The sequence below is a fragment of the Mugil cephalus genome, chromosome 20 (assembly GCF_022458985.1).
Source record: "Mugil cephalus isolate CIBA_MC_2020 chromosome 20, CIBA_Mcephalus_1.1, whole genome shotgun sequence".
In the NCBI taxonomy this organism is placed as follows: domain Eukaryota; kingdom Metazoa; phylum Chordata; class Actinopteri; order Mugiliformes; family Mugilidae; genus Mugil; species Mugil cephalus.
In genome coordinates, this window is record NC_061789.1 from 19,358,162 (window position 1) to 19,375,947 (window position 17,786).

The window sequence follows — 17,786 nt, forward strand, 5'->3', positions numbered from 1 at the left end:
TATTGGTTTCCTAGTGTGTTTTTGTGTGTAAAGAATCTGTTTACTTTTTTTTGTTTTGCACTCACAACACTAGACATGATAAATTCAAGTGATGCAGTTAAGATTTTCATTATAACCAATTTAGAAAAAAGACAAGCCTTCTGGTGTATGTCCTGAGGAGTCAGCCTCTGGAATTTGCATTGTAAGCTTTCACTTCACGGACAACTCATGCAAAGTGGTTTAACTACAGTGGAAAAAGTGCTTGCCCTGAGATGAAGCTAATTTAACTACCCAATGGGTTGTTTTATTTAACAATTCATTTATATTGTGTAACATGTAACCGTAATTATTATCGCATAGTAAAAGTGACTATAGTTGTCAGATTAATATGGCTAAGTAAATATTTCCCCCTGAATACACTGGTAAAGTTCAAGTACAGTCACTCAAATAGAATATAAAATTATGTTCAGTACAAACAACCATTAGCCATTTCTTGTATGTAATATTTTTCATGTCATGTACTGTGTAAATGTATGTTTAAATCTGCAATTGCATTGAATTTAATGAGTAGATGTGTTTAGTTAGTTGTTATTGTATTTCTGTTTAATATAGTTTCACGATGTCTCTAAACAGATGGGAAAACTGCCTTTAAATGCAGCGATAGGGTTGAAACGGTTGAAATTCCCATTTTCCGATAGCTTTGAAAGCATCACATGCATCAGCTCAGGTCCGCCCCTCTAATAATATTGTGCGCGTTCCTGCAGAAAGACTTCCACCGAGTAAAGGCGCGTCCCCGTAGCTGCACGGCGGTAATTTAGATAGTTTAGTAATCAGAAATCCCCCTGGGAATCAGGCCATGTTATTGCATACGTATGGACGACGGATAACCAGGCATTTGGAAAACATGGATACAACCTTGGCGAACGGGTTTCGTGACTTGTTGGAAGTATAACATCGGGTTCCGGTGGCGATATTTTTTTTTCTGTCAGGAAGTTTGACGTATTCGACCGAAGATTATTTCTTGCTTTGTTTTGGTTGTAAAAAGTTGTGGAGCACCCTTTACTCGAGACACCGTACCACAACTTTGTGAAACTGACGCTGGCAAAAACCTGAGTTTTCACTATTTTTGTTTTTATCATTTCTGTTTGGCTCATGTGAACACTTCAAGACCCGCAATTTCAGAGGCTGCTGTTCTGCGAAGTCTAAACATCGATGGACTTTATCCCACTTGGCTCCGCATGACATTGGCTAGCAAATCGAGTTTGCATGTAAAAGACACAAAGGTAGAATATTTTTTTTCCTGCCATCGTCCGCCTTTCATCCAGCTATATTTCTCAGCCGTCTGTTATAAATTACATTAACCTGTACCGTTGTTATGGGCCAGGCAGGCCGTTACCTTCCAGGAATGTATTTCTATCCATATCCACGTTACAATGCGATGCAATTATATGCAATGCAATCATAAGAACAAAGCTACCTCCAGCCTAGAATATTTTGTACCCAAACGTGGCAACACAGACGACAAAAATCTGCAAACTTAGCAGGAAGAGGGTCCATCTAAATCACGGAAATCGTACGTCTTTCCCTCTGGCTACTCACAAATGGATTTCATACAGGCCATACGGCTATTGTTACACCTTGATGTGTAGTTTTTATTCGTAGGCTGTTTCTCAGTCCGAGAAGCCAGAAAGCATCGACGTCTAGTGTGACTTCTGAAAATGTTTTGGAAATGTGAGTTTTCCAGAGATTCGAGGATGCAGCGGCGCAGAAGTTCGACTCTGGCCCACAGCTGGAGCAGTTTGATGTAGGCTTTTCCGTCGGAATATTCTCAGTGTGAAGCTCGCCGCTGTGTCTGATGCGACCGTGTTTGTTTTTACAACCTGGAAAGAGATAGTTTGTGTGTGTGTGTGTGTGTGTGCGTGATCCAACTTTCCGTTAAAGAAGACGAACCCCCCGTACGTGGGGGGGTGAGCCCCGCCATGGCGCCCTCCCATTCTCCGGTGTGTAGCTCTGACTGAGGACACCGATGGACGCCGCGAGACACCGGTGACTGAGTCGGCAGCACGCGACAGAAGACAGGTGAGGGTGTGCTGTGCACGTGACGACCTTGACAGGTGTGAGATTCGTTGCGTTCATGTGATACAGGAAAAAAAAATGCTCGAGGGGGTATATTTTTAATACTGAGGTCAACGTTCCAATTCCAACCTGTGAAACCAAAACAGTGAATCAGGGGGTGTCAAGGGGGTGTTCGTTCGGTGGCAACATACAGCCCAACTGATGTCAGGTGGGCCGGACCAGTAAGATAATAACCTAAATAACGACAACGTTTTCCAGTTGTTTTAGAGCAAAGAAGAACATTTAAATCAGAACAGTGTTTACATTTAATAAACTATCATTAAAAAAAATTAAATTTCTAAAGAAAAGTAAGTTTGTGCACATTGTTGTCTGCCGTTTAGTCCCGGACCTCAGTGTTGTGTTCTGGCCACTTCTCTTACTAAAACAGTGGACAAATTAGAGCTTGCAGTTATTTTGATTAAAAAACTCAGTCATGTAATTTTCCCACTTTGCAAATTCAATGCGGCTTGGCCAGATTTGACCCTCTGGCAGGCCGCTTTTGGCCTGCAGACCATATGTTTGACACCTGTGCTGTAAATAAAAGTTCTCTCATAGCTTAAGAAAGTGTTTTTCCCATATTAATGTATACAAAGTATGAAGGGATTTAAGCCCTGGAGCTTTTATTTTGCTATTCTTGAATAAGTCAATTGCCCTAGTTTATTTTTTAACCCACCAAGTTTCCAAAATATTTGCATATTTCCTCTGTGGCCTCCATCTTTACCAGAGGCCTGCCTTAAAACATCTTCCACATAGCCTTTCTTTTGAGAAATACTATAAAACACATTTTATCTTTACTTTCAAGCACAATAAAAGTAAACACCTGGCTTTTACTTTACGAACTTAAATACCCTAGCAGCAGAATTAAAGAGTTCAAATTTACAGGACTCTATTATGTACATAATTTCTTGCTTCCATGTCTTGTACAGTTGCTCTCATATGACAGGGATTTAAATATTTGCTAAACTTATTACCCGATGAGTAATTACAAGCCAAACTGTTTACTTCAACTAGGCTATGAACTATTGTTTGAATAAGAATAAAGGGAAAGCATAGAACACACATTTGACCAACATTTAAAGTCAATCTAGTGTGGTACATGCCAACAAAGCTAAAGATGTATTAAGAGGTGACAGTTTAGAAGAAAGCCCAAGTTATGGTTGGTCCTCGACTAGTCTTATTCCCTGTCACAGTCATACTAAGCATTGGGTCTTATTCTTTCCAAGGATATACTGAAGAAAGTTGTCTTTTTTTGCAGCTGCGAAAGTTTATGCAGGAATTTAACAGAGGGAGCCAGATTTTCTTTGGAACTTTACATATTGTCTGCGCCATATAAGCATGCAGAAAGAGCTGTATTTTCAAAACACAGACTGTGTATGCACATTTGTACATACGCTTATATTTTGAATGTGCGTTTCACTCACTACAAAGGACATTTTGAGACTTCAGGCTGCCAAGTCAAGCATTAGCTCCATGTTGAGATTGCAATATTTAAATGAAGTGGACTGCCCTAAACCAAAACACATGTGCACCTGAAACAGGAGAGACATCATGCCAGGGGATTTTGTTATGAAGCCCTGAGTCCAGATGCACCACTGGCCTGAGAGTGAAAGGACTGTGGCTGGGAAAAACTGCCTCAGACTAAACACCTCTCAAAGCAGACGGAGAAGAGAGGGCGGAGGAAAATCCATGTAAATCCTGCTAGTCCTAGAAATGCGATACAAGGAAAATAAAGCAGGCACAGCTGACTGAACTGGTAGAGCGCAGCTTCGTTCTCCATTGAATTCCCCACATTCCGCTTAGGAGGTAATTAAAAGCCAGAGAGACGAGGGTAACTTGGGGATTGGTCAGAAAGGTTAGTTGTTGTGTTGCTGACAACAAGTGCCACATGCATAGCATAATTTGAGGTTTTCTTTCTACGTATAGCATCCTTACTGTACTACATTATATGGATATACAGGCAGCAATGCCTCTGTTACATGAACTGACTGTACACTGATGCAAGACAGAGAATTTCACACTTCATAAACTCCATGCTATTTTGTAGGGTATAAAATGCCTTAAGCATGAAGTTGGAAGAGTTGAAGGACAAAAGTCTTTGGCACCTACTCCGTTGGCAGGGGAACATGAGAGTGGCGGAAGCTTGAAAGCAATGTGGCAACGCTCCGCAGACCACAGACGGACATGCCCGGCATTCTTGCGGGTGATTATTACCCAGAAATCCACAAAGTCAATGAGTTGCCTCAGGTGCTGTCGCTGCTTATTTTATGTACAGAAATTTCCCGCATCCACTGCAAGGCTGGCCTACTGACCCTGCAATACAGACACGCTGCTGCACACTTCTTTGACCTGTCTTGTTTATGTCATTTCCAATTCAATCAGTCTTTAATTATTTAATCCATTAAAAGGATAAACTAATGAACTAATTAAACTAGTCTTTAATTATACAGGTGTGATCTAACCATAGCACTGGGTTTCGTTAAAGCACATGTCAGGGTGAAACACCTTATCCCAGTCTTTGGGTTCAAGTCACTGTATGATCTAACTGCTACAGTGTGGTGTACAGATTTGTAATCAAAAGCAGATACCGACAGTAAATTGAGGATCTGAAATCATAAGAGTCACATCAGTGCATTCCTGATAGAGTGGTATTTTAATCAAGTCCCTGATTTAGTTTTAGTTTTTTTGGTAGACTTTTTTTTAACTCTTTTGGTTTTATATTCTGATTTAACCTTTAATTCTAAGCAGTAAGTCACTTACCAAGCAATATTCATATCATAATGTAGGGCATTTGGAAAACTGAGTTTGTATTTAAGGATCTCAGTAACATGAACACAGGAGTTCCTTTGTTCGACTTTGTTGAATTTGTCTAAATTCCGTGGAATATTGGTACAAATCTTAGGGAAACCCTCTCCACTGAAGGAAATGCCTCAGTTTATAATGCTGTTGACGCCTTGAACAGTGCCGATAATGTTGCCTTTTTAACTTCAACAATGGACTTATGACACGTCTGAGTTAGGGTTTTGCAGCTCGTGCATCCATAGCCGATTAAAGCTGGCAGATATTTAAAATGGCACAGAAGTCCTCGTAAAGAACATTCTTCCCATATGAAGCGGGCCAGAGCGATCGCTGCCAGTGCAGCTTGAGTTTCAGCCGTTTCCAATTGCCATTCTTTCTCATGGGCAAACGCAGAACACACATTCTCGCATGCACTGCACACTTTCTCATTCACTCAGGGAAAAAATCTTTAGGTATGTAGTCTTAGGTTACATTTTTACATGCCTGCAAGGATTCTAGTATGAGAAAGAGTCTGAGTTTGTGCTTTAAATGAAACCATGGTTGCCTGAGACGCATTCAGTGTATCAGAAGGCCACAACAGAGCCACTTTGTGCTGCCAGCTTTCAGGTTTCATAATTCCCATTTCCTTTTGGCCTTATCATTTCTGTAATGTTTACCAGTAAGGTGATGTTTTATGGGAAGAGGTACTTGCACACTGACACAGTTTTCTAGGAATGACCGATAACCTTTGTCATATGTCATATCCTGTCCAACTCAATGATTCACATCCGTCTGCTCTGTCTCCAACCCCCAAAATATTAACAGAACAGTACTAACCTCAGTTGTTAAAAGCTTTGTTCTTATAAATAATTAATTTCTGTGTTTACTACTGCAGGCTGTGGGTGGGTTGGCACAGCAGAGACAAGTTTCTGAAGACTGGTTTGTACACCACGTACGCAGACATCGCCAGAATGAGTAAGTCTTCTAAGTCCTGATGTTGCATTTAGACTTTACTCGAAGCTTTATCAAGGGTGATAAAAACAGACATTTACACTGAACACCATCCTTAAGACTGAAGGCTGCGCAAGCTGCTGCTCCAGACACTGTCAGGTGAAGGATTGGTTTTCAGTATTCTGGAGATGGGGATCTGGTTCTCTCGGCTGCACTGGGGCCGTGTGATGTCTGTCCAAACTACACAGGGGGAATATTTTCTCTTCATGAGCTTGTCCAGCCAAATGCAGAGCATGCCCTGAGATCAAATGTGGGAATAGGCATATCAAAAACACTGCACTTCTTTCATTCTTCCAGCGACCTGTCACTGGATAGTCTCAGTATGGCTGTAGTTAAAAATGACTGACTAATTGTATGCACACACCTTTTAGTGCAGTGCAAAGGGCTCATATTGCTCTCTTTGCGCCACACACACTGTCCATTTTCCAACCCACACAGTAATTGTGTATTTTTGCCAACGCATTATCCTCTACAGATGAGAGGCAGGCTCTTCACTCTATAATGAAGGACCTGGTCGCCCTCCAGATGACGCGGCGCCAACCTGTGTTGCCTTATGACAGCGGGAAACCCAAGACACCGTCACAGGCCAACAGACAGGTACGGTGTGAGCGCATCACAATTTATTGACAAAGAAAAAACAGAGTATTTAAAACTAATAGAATAATGGCAATAATCGAAATGTTGGCAAAGTGAGTTTGAAGTTCCCTATTTTAGTTCCAAAGACATAAGTTAGCCAAGTGTTAAGCAAGATTGCTCTAAGTTATGTCCAATGTGAATGACGCTGTCTTTAGAAACCCTGCTTTAAATGTTGACAAGACTATTTATTATAATAACGCTGCTCAACCTGCTATTATCATACTTGTTCCTTGTACATATCGTTTCCCCCAGACAGTTAGCTAATGTAGTTCAATGACGGATGCATTCAAAGTTGCGACCTACAGCTTTGTCACCCAGAGATATATTTCACTAAGTTATTTTCAGCTTCTTCTTTAAAATTCTATTCTGCATGTGTGGAGGAATGACCAGCAGTCCACCCACCATTACTTTTTAACACATGCATGCGTCACACAGCATAGCCAAAGCAGACTTCATGTACAGTCTGGTGTTCGCTTCAAAAATAGCGCAGCATTTAGGGAAATATTCTTACCCACCTCCTTGCAAGATTTCCATCAGTATATTGATACAACTGTGGTGATTATTTGATTGCAATAATCACATGATGACATTAAAAAAGAGAGAAATGTGCTACAGAGCTCCCTGACTGGATATAAACCAGGCCACGGACAAACCACATATAGGAATGTCCCTAATTGACACTTTAACACATTTTTGTTCCCACTAAACAAATAGGCATTAACTTAATTGGTGAGCTTCAGACGTTCTGGTAGGTGTAGTTTGTTACCTTTGGACACAACTTTGCTTTCTGATCTGTTTCCAGTCTAATCTGGAACTGGCGGCTGCTGTGTGTTTACTCATGTCTCTAAGTCAGGAGCCAGTCTTCTCATCTAACCCTCCAAGAACGCAAATATGTGCATGTAGAAATATTGATTCAAAACCTTCTCTGCTATAACCTCTGTATAACCTCTATAACCTCGGCCAGTAGTTATGAGTGGAGGCGGGTAAATGATGAAGCAATGAAAAAAGTACAGAGTGATGTTTCCTGGTGAACAGTGCAACTGTGCAAGACTAAAAGGTGAAGACATCTCTCTCTAACTCTTTTACCATCCTATTTCTGCTTTCTCTCAGGATGATGTCAGGATAAAGTTTGAGTTCTCCGGAGAGAGGAGGTGAGTGTAATCTTTATTTATCTGCGTGTTGTGCATGTAGCTATGGTGCAATGAAATAGCATACATCCATTATGAAAGTGAGAGCAAGCATAAACTCATTCAGGATACATAAACACACTCATTTAGCCATGCTGTTCTTGTCACATGTTCCACTTCATGAGAAAGAGCTCAAACTCCAGCTCCTAATTCAGACTGGTATGTGAGCTGGAGAATGGAAGGGGAAAAGACTGTGGTTAGGCTGTGGCTGCCAGCTCAAACCACAGATATGCAAGGTGTACTTAGAAGAATCTGCACACACTAAAAACAGCAGCTTGTGTGTATTTCATTTGCACGTGTGTATGTAACTCAAAAGCAGTTTCCTTACTAGCTGCTATTAATCTCTCATAATCTGCCTTGTCTCTGTGATTTCTTGCTTTTCTGTGTGTAGAATCCTCATGTTTGGACGACCTGTGCAGTTCGAGGAAATTCAGCAGAAAGTCAAGACAGTCTTTGGCCAGCAGCTAGACCTGCATTATATGAACAATGAGGTAAAGTGGATAATTACTCATTATTTCAAATCAGGATATTCTTCAAATGTACTGCTTTGTCCAACAATCGGAAGCTTAATATTAATATTTAATTTATTTGCCATGAAAATAATAAAAAAAACAATTATCAACATACCCGCCAGTCTTTTACCTGTCATTTAAAATACTTTATCATGGCTGTATATGTTGTGTAAGCATGTGTTGTCACATCTTTTCTTCTTGTGTATCTTATGTAACTTGCTTGTTGCACATCGCTGCATATCATAAATATGTATTTCTGTCATTCCTTTACTGATTAAATATTTGGCATCAAAAGCATCAAAATACTGCTTTTAACACGTGTGCAGCAGCTTTGAATCAGCATGCGTTTGTTTTTGTGTATTGTTGATTTTGTGCGTGTGTGTGCCTTGGCAGTTGTCCATCCCTCTGCGAGGTCAGGATGACCTGGACAAAGCAATCGACCTGCTGGACCGGAGCTCCAACATGAAGAGCATCAAAATACTGCTTCTCACTCAGGAGCACAGCAACGTAGGATGTGTGCACACATACACACACACACACACACACAAGCACGGGTTGTGCATTTATAGTCTACCATTTCACCACAGGCATTTCTTCACCACAGGGCCATGTTGTGAAAAATCTAAGTTCCCGGTTAGTTTACACTACACTAACTAGCTTGTGGACATGATTGTTTAATCATGTAATGAAGCTCTCAAATCAAATCTCTTTTCTTCCCTTTGCTCTTCCTAACTGCAGGCGTCCTCGCCCTCCCACCATGCGCCATGTAAGCAGGTGAGGATCAAATCCTCCCAGTCCACAGGAGACGTTAGCACGGTGTTCCAATCCTCCGAGCCCAGGGGGCGCCACCTATCAACTGGTACGTAACATCAACAGTCATTCTCATTCAAGTTTTTTGGCAATAACATGGTTGAAACACACGTCTGGATGGGTTCTTACTATTATTCCAGTATTCAGCTATTTTTTAAACTACCTTGATGTCTTCGTCTGTTGCCTTCGTTTGCTCTTTCTCTGACTGCTCTTACTTTTGCTTCCCCTTCTGGCAATGGGTCCTCTTCCTTTTCCTGTTCACCCTCACTAGACGATGCCTGCTGGACAGCAGCCAATCAGATTACTGAATGCTATTAGTGTGGTGGATCAGTGGTCTGGTTTAGGATTTCTTTTCCTCTAGAGCAGGAGGGGTCAAAGTTGCTCGAGGCAAGCTTTAGAGCTTGACAGCATGAGTCTATAAGCAGATAAACCAATTCAACACTGTTGCTTTCTTAAGGCAGAGTGTCGGCAATTAATACTTTCATTTGTTTTTTTCTTAATGTTTTTGTTTTAGGAGGGAGAAGATCGAGATGTAACTCTCGAGTTGTATATTTATAACTGCTACATATTTGCTTTTTCATTGTCTGTTATCCATGGATAAGCTATTTTCCCATGTCACATTGTCAGTTGATGCACTTTTGAGTTCCTGTCCATATAAAGTTTAGATATTTGTTGTAAATTTAAACGTTTCGTCTGACTAATTATTTCCTGTATGCTCATGTTTTCCGTCTGATGCCAGGTTCTCAGAACACAGGGCGTAGTTCGCCGCCTCCTGGTTATGTCCCTGAACGCCAGCAGAGGATCGCTCGCCAGGGTTCGTACACCAGCATCAACAGTGAGGGGGAGTTCATCCCTGAGACCAGCGATCAATGTGTGAGTCATATCTTCGCTTTTAGTGCAGAAAATCCACCTTACGGTAGAACACATGTGGTCTATTTGTGATTTGCACTGTTAAGATTTATTTACAAAAAAATAGACTTTTCTTGGGTTTCACCACATTAATGGAAGTTTTATGGAACATGCAACTTATGTGCCAATATTTGGGGCTATTAACAAGGTAGTACAATTTTGTTAATCCGTATAATGCCTCCGCTATCTGGATATGTGGACACAAAGCATGTGTGCATACACACCTTTGACTTTCCACTCTGCCCTCTACAGGTGCTCGATCCATGGAGCAGTGCAGAGAACTCTGTGTCTGGAAGCTGTCAGTCTCTGGACAGCAACTCAGACAGGTGACTCTAAAACTCTGCCTCCTTCAAAAGAGCCACTAATGCTGCTTGCCAGGAACTCACTACTCATTGCACGTTTTATTATCTTTCCATTACATTCCTACACTTTCCAAATTGTAATGACTGTAATTTGCCATAAACCCTCAAACACAGGCCTAGGAAATACCTTGGGAAGGCTCTCAACAGCTCTCACTCTTCTTCCTCCCCTCTCCTCCTTCACAGCCCCTCACTGAGGAAGTCTCGTATGCACAGAGCCAAGAGTTATCCTGATAATCGTCAAGAGTGCTCAGGTGAAAGTCAAGCTCCTAACATTACGCAGTAACCTTGATAATATTGTGTGTTACAGCATCTTATGATTACCTTGGAGTTTTACTTTTACCTCTTAACTTCCTGAAGGCTGTTAGGATTAATTTGTGTAGCCATGTGGCACTATAGCTCGCGTGAATGCTGTGTAACACAGTGTGCTGCTGAGCCAAACTGAGTTTGAATAGCAGAATAATCCTGCTGACCTGTGACTCTCTGCGTGTTTGCTTCCAGACAGAGAGAATCATGTGTATGACAGGGTAGCAGGGAAAGGAGGCACCTATCCTCGCAGGTACCATGTTTCACTGCATTACAAGGACCACAGCGAAGGTAAGGCTGCCCGTGTCACATTTTCTCCCATAGTCCACCCGTTCATCATGTCATATTGATTTGCATGATGCACTCAGTCGCTGTCTCCTCCAGGTCGTCGAACGTTCCCACGGATCCGTCGTCCCCAGGGGAACCTTTTCACTCTGGTGCCCTCACGGCGGTCGCTCAACGGCAGCGAGGAGAGCCTGGGCAGCTGGCAGCTGGTCGACGCACAGGGCAGACTGCGACCACAGGATCGCCCAGTTGCCCATAAGTGTGAGTCTTTATCTATCTGAACTATAAATAAAATATACTTTACTATTTATTACAGTCTTGATAAATAAATAAATAAATAATTCACTGGATGATGCAAGGGCCAATGCCAGTGCTGATATTTTTCAATAAAAGTTGATAGAATGATAAAATATTGAGTCAATGAAACCCACCCTTGGATTTATAGAGTAAAAACATTAAATATGTCAGAGCTTTTGAAAAATGCAGTTTAGTTTTTTCCAACTTATTTGAGAATTGAAATTTAAAAAGCATGATTTATGCTTCTCTATTTTTGAAAATGTAACTGATTCTCAACACAGTCCCTTTAATAAGATATGTGAAATACCATACTTTACTTTTGTAAATAAGAAATAAACTGTGTGTGTGTGTGTGTGTGTGTGTGTGTTGTTTCATCCCAGCGCCCAGTGCTCCAGTGACGTGGCGCAGAGGGAAGCTTCTGGGCCAGGGTGCGTTTGGTCGAGTTTACCTGTGCTATGACGTGGATACTGGCAGAGAGCTGGCAGCCAAGCAAGTCCAGTTTGATCCTGACAGTCCTGAGACCAGCAAGGTGAAACATAGATAATCAAACCTTCTTGTTTTCACAGAGATGGCGAAACATTAGTTTCTGACGTTGCATTGGACATGTGGCCATTTTTTTTCTTCCTCTAGTTGCGCAGTAAGATTCTGTTCTATTCGTCAGGAAATGACTTAATGTCATGTCCTCCTCACTTCTACTATTTTTTTTTCAATAAAACATCCAGCTCAGTCCGTAAACTTCTGACAAATCTGTGCTCCAAACTATAAAAGTGGCAAAAACAACTTTATACATTAATCTGTACAGGCCATTGTTGGTATGCAGTTAGTGTGAGTGGCTGAGCATGGGATTAATGAGTCAACAACCTAAAAAACTCTTTGCTTTAGTTATTGGTCTGAAATCAAACCACAGCTTTTATTTTGTCCCCCGACGCACAAACAAAATAATCAAATCTGCTGGAAAGAAATTTAGAAACTCAAGACATGGAATGCATGGAAGAGGTTGTCTTTCCTCCCTCAATCCCCCCTCTTCCCCATTTTAATGTCTTTTCCTGTCTGCCACAGAGAAAACATGCACTGTCACTTCCTGTATCTGAGAGCGGCCCAGCGTAGTCGCGGTGGTGGATGGTGACGGGTCAGCATTGCCTTGACCTTTCATCACCCCTTCACACCCCTTCTCCTAACCCCGGCTTGTACAGATGTGAATCAGTTGTCTCTATTAAACCGGCTTCTGTGTTGGGACTTGGGGATTTCTTTGTGTCTCTGTGACTTCCCCCTCTCTCTCTCACTCCCTCCCTCTCTGTTGTGGCTTCATTCTCCGAAGTAAACACAGGAACTTCTTTTAGGGAATTGTGCAATTGGCTTTTATTTACCCTCTGCCTTAGTTTTCTCTTTTGCCAGACTTTGTCATCCCTATGTTACATTTATCTGGGATAAATGGTTTGACAGAGATGAGGGGATTATCTACATTAAGTCTATCCAAATGCTTTCTGTTTCCAAATGAAAAAGCACCATCCAAAAATAACTGTCAATACGTTCTTCTATAGTATATTTCTTTGTTGCTGTTGGAATCGTCAGTGTTTAATTTGCCTTCTTCTCCATGTTTCCGTGCAGGAGGTCAGTGCTTTGGAGTGTGAAATCCAGCTGCTGAAAAATCTGCACCATGATCGAATTGTTCAGTACTATGGCTGTTTAAGGGACCACAATGAGAAGACCCTCACAATTTTCATGGAGTACATGCCAGGGGTAAGTTCCAGCAGCTGTCATGTCACGTCTATTTTGGCCACAGTAGCTCAGCTGGCTTTTTTGGCCTTTTATAATATTGTCTTTTCTGATTTAATATAAATTTGAAAGACTAGTAAATTGCCCTGCCTGTTTTCAGGCGCCAAGGTTTAAAGTTGACTCATATATTCCCTGCGTCCTGCATACATTCACAGGCTGTTAGCTGCTGCATTGCTGTTAGAAAGCAATACAAAGTAACGCCTGTTCTTTCTTTCTACTAGGGTTCAGTCAAAGACCAGCTGAAAGCCTACGGGGCCCTGACAGAAAATGTGACCCGGAAGTATACACGACAGATACTGGAGGGCATGTCCTATCTGCACAGCAACATGATCGTACACAGAGACATCAAAGGTCGTCCTTTTTACTTTCAGACACCTGAGCATTATCCTGTTCAGACTCAGGAAGAGGGCTGGTGGGATAAAATATTTACACGTTTTCTGTCAACTGTGGCTCTCAGGTGCCAATATCCTGCGAGATTCAGCGGGAAACGTGAAGCTTGGCGATTTTGGTGCCAGTAAGAGGCTTCAAACCATCTGCATGTCTGGCACCGGCATCCGCTCTGTGACCGGCACCCCCTACTGGATGAGTCCGGAGGTGATCAGTGGAGAGGGCTACGGCAGAAAGGCTGATGTCTGGTAAGAGCAGGAGGTCTCCTGTGTAATTTCATCCAACTTGATCAAATAGTACAGCTGATGAAGAGTTTATGTTGATGTTCTGTGCATAAGGAGGATTAGAATATCTCTTTTAGACTTTTAGGTTCTCTTTCCATTTTATTGTCCTTCACACTTCGTCTCCACTCCATTTTGTTTACACAAATTAAAGATCATGTGTGACGTTGAGACAGGAGGCATGGTCACTTTACATGCAATGACACTTTACATTCACAAGTACAAGAAATTACAAAAACTCCTGCTTAGTTCTTCTAACCAACTGTTTTACATGTCATTTCTCAGTTAATAGAACATCTCCATTCAACTAGATTCACAAAGGATCTGAAGTTGAGACATATGAATGTATAAGAAGTTAAAATGGCAACATGTAATTCTAAAACTGCTCTTAAAATTAGTTGTTTTTTTGTTTTTTATTGTTTTTTTTTTTTTATAAAATATGGCACTTGCCATATGTAACCCTCTTGACTACCTCACAGCCCCGACACAGAGAGCAGACAACATTCCTTCATGCTATCTGATTGGGTGGTGTTTGCTGAAGGGCAGTCAGACAGGTCATTACAGATGTTGGTATGTTCCAGTTTCTCAGCCTGTGCTGGAGGGCAGTAAAGCGCACATAAGGGCTTGTTCCCTCCAAACAGGTGGAGGTAGCCCTCTGCAGACAGTGGGAGTAAAAGTTTCCACTGAAGGCATTCCTTCATACCTTAGTGTTGAGTAGTAGAGACAAAGTATGTGGACTTTGTTGCAGCTTGTCATGCGACACGGCTTCAAGTTCAACTAAAACAAAAAAAATCGTGTGCGTGTCTTTTGCAGGAGCCTTGGTTGTACAGTGGTAGAGATGCTGACGGAAAAGCCTCCGTGGGCTGAATACGAAGCCATGGCAGCAATATTCAAGATCGCCACCCAGCCCACCAACCCACTGCTGCCCTCGCACACCTCCGACCAGGCACGCGACTTTATCCGCTGCATCTTTGTGGAGGCCAAACACAGGCCAAGTGCTGAGGAACTGCTCAGGCATCCCTTCTCTCAGATTCTGTGCTGAGACCTGCTTGTTATCTGAACTTTAACTACAGTGTAGCACAGTATCCTCAGCAGTATCTGTAGCCTCTGTAAAACCCATCCATGGCAGAAACCTAGACATGGAAGTGAGCTAGATGTCCATGGAACTCTGCCACCATTCAGATGGTTCAAGGAATACTCGGGTCTTCTTCCAAAAAAAAAATCCAAAAAGAAGACAGTTTGACTACAGCAGCCAACACGAGGCCTTTCAAACCAATGTACTTTTACAGGTGTCTCCACAAGGGGGAAACAAAATACAGATTAAGTCAGACACACAAGGATGCGCTCCAGTCAGAGCATTATCGAGTCATGGCTCATGCATCAGTAGTTTCGTCATTAATTATCCACTCCTGTGTTTACATTCACTCGTTACACATTTCTGAGAAATACCAGAAATTCCCAAAGTGTTGGAACATTTGAACATTTAGCTGCACTCCATTTTAAAGCTACAACAGGCCTAAAAGCTCAGTGTGCACAGTGGAGGCCACTCGTGCACAACAGCATAAGCTTAACAGGATTGTTCTCTTTTAATCATCTTGTCCTTCGCTCTTTTTCTCAAACTAAGAAATATCCGCTCTTAAACTCTTTATTTAAGCTGTCTGCGATGCACTTTTTCAGTTTCAGCCCCTCTCAATTCATTTTGCAATCTTGCAGGTAGACTTCCATCATGAACCACACTTACTTGGATCAGTGTCTTTGAATTATCATGACAAGTGAACTGATCTAAGCATCTGTCATTCTTCTCATCCTTTGAAAAACCTAGGAGGTATTTGGGACACGAAGTGGAGTAAGAAATCAGATCGTTTTTACAGTTTTCTGTAAAAACACCTCAACTGTCATTGTAGGTCATGTTAACTTTATGCATTTAACAATAGAGAATCAGTGGATTCCTCTTCACCCTTATATGATCATGAAACCTAACATACAGCAGGAAGAGCAGATTTTCTTGTTCTACCCTTTGACCCTGTGTTTTACCTTTAGTGTCGCAGGTGTTCTCCTATGACAATGTGCCAAATGGGGACAGATAGAATATAATGCAACAGACTTGGTAACGGTCATACAAGAGAGAATCAGATGATCCTTTGTCTGTTCATGTGTGTCTGGCCCAAACATCCCTGACTGAAAGGCTTTATTAGCTCGAGGATCAATTTAAATCAGATGCACTTTTATGTAAAATGAATGTTGTGAGCTTTTGTTCAATTTTTTTTTTTTTTTTTTTTACTTCAAATGTGAAAAGTTTCACTTTTATTTATAACCCCATGTACATTCCAATTAGATTTTATAAGTAAATGTGTAAATATATTTTTTATATTCAGACTGTGTCAAATTGCATGATGCATTCAGGACTTAGTGTTGTTAAAAGTAAATAATTGAAAGCAGCTGGTTTTGCAGACATTACAGAATTGGGGTTTATAAATGAAAAATGGATGGAAAGCGAACTCTGGCTGCCTGGTTCTTGTTCCAGTGCACAATTATTTTTTTTTCCCCACACACCCTTAGCTATACATTTAGAAGACAGTATTACCTGACAGGTGACGGAAACTTTGCATCATGGGCCATAGTGCTCTGACACATCTACGAGGACTTGTGAATGAAACATTTTAAGGATGACTTTCCAAAAAAAAACCTCCTGGGAATATTTCTCTGTGATCTGGGTGTTGTTAAAACATAATTAATGGGGTGTGTGTGAGCCAAAGACGAGCAGGATCAGAGCCAGCGCTGGTTGTCAAGAGTTCGCTGTTCTGCCCAGACGACGATTTGGTTTATCCCAGGGTTCAGACGAGTCCAGTGTTAAATGATTTTCTGGGCAAAGGGCTTACTGCTGCCTTAATGTTAATACATTAGAAGAGTATTTCTATGGAGCTGCTACATGCTAAAGGCAGCTAAAATATGTTCAGTATTGTAAATGATGTAGTTCTAAGAAGGACCCTGGGATAAGCAAATGAACACAATCTAGTTGTTAGAAATCTATATATGTATGTAATGTGTACCATGACAAGACTTGCAGTGCAAAGTCTAATGTATCAAATTTATTTTACAGCAAGAAAAGAGTAGTATGTTATATATATTCTGTATATATGTCAACCCCCTCTTTCCAAATCAAATACATTTTTAAATATACTGTCAGATTGTGTGTATTTACATGCGTTGGAGGACAGTTGCGGCCTGTCCGGACTCAGTGAGTCTTGTAAATGAACGCTGGAGACTGAGCTCATTGTTGGCAATGAGAAGCCACTTGATTGATGCACTAGTTTTTCCCTTTCTCTCTCCACCTCATTTTGTTTCTCTCTGTCTATGCACTCTTTCAATCATGAGGAAGAACAGGAGGCAGACACAGGAAGAGGAGATTTCTACGACCGTGTCTGGCTCTGAGATGGGAAAACACACTACATCTAACAAAGGGCCTGCATTGAATTGGTGTGACAGATATGCCTTAGGAGTTGACAGGAAAGAATTACCTTTATGAATGGATTCTTTCTAGATTTGCTCCCTTGTTTTCACTGTAAACCTCTGATGGCATCAGATGAGAAGATGATTTCAGGGAATACAGTATTGCTTGTTGTATCTCATTGGTGCTTATGGATTTAGCCCAAGCCCATGCCTTCAGGTTTCTACAACTACATAGTACATAATTCATAAGTAATCAAGTCAGTTCACCATTTGTAACCAAACTGAAATATCTAACAAACCATTTGCATCAGAATAGCAGTGTCCATATGAGCAGTATCGTTTTTGGTACTGACTTTAGCAGTTAGCTCACATAGCTGCTCCTATAGCAGTAGCTTCTTAGCTAGGTCTATGACGCTTTAAAATTTCTGACATAGTACAAACTGTATTTTAAAGATTTTATGACCCGCAGTATGAGTAAAAACATTCATACTGATTTGAGCAACAGATTGGGTTTATTTCTTGGTGCCGTACTTCTTACGCGATATGTTTGTGAGGTATTCAGGTCTGTCTGTGTTTTATATTTAGCCCCGCAGCATTCCTGCTGACAGGCAGACTGCAGCTTCAGGCCTGAACCGGCTCTCCGTGGCCCTTTTTGTGACCATGCTGTGTTTGGACCTTGTGGTGCTGAGTCATATAGTGGCCTGTCTGTCC

General features: G+C 41.4%; 1 protein-coding gene across 1 annotated transcript; it reads left to right on the forward strand.

Annotated features, from left to right (window-relative positions):
* Nucleotides 1–748: 748 nt before the first annotated feature.
* On the forward strand, nt 749–16,811 carry map3k3 (mitogen-activated protein kinase kinase kinase 3). The gene is made up of 17 exons (XM_047572428.1): nt 749–2,058; nt 5,765–5,844; nt 6,356–6,477; nt 7,627–7,667; nt 8,095–8,194; nt 8,609–8,722; nt 8,954–9,074; nt 9,765–9,898; nt 10,187–10,260; nt 10,480–10,547; nt 10,795–10,890; nt 10,984–11,145; nt 11,562–11,710; nt 12,790–12,921; nt 13,179–13,308; nt 13,415–13,592; nt 14,439–16,811. Exons 2-17 carry the CDS (start codon nt 5,841–5,843, stop codon nt 14,665–14,667), a joined length of 1,854 nt encoding a protein of 617 aa, XP_047428384.1. The 5' UTR covers nt 749–2,058; nt 5,765–5,840; the 3' UTR covers nt 14,668–16,811.
* Nucleotides 16,812–17,786: the final 975 nt, after the last annotated feature.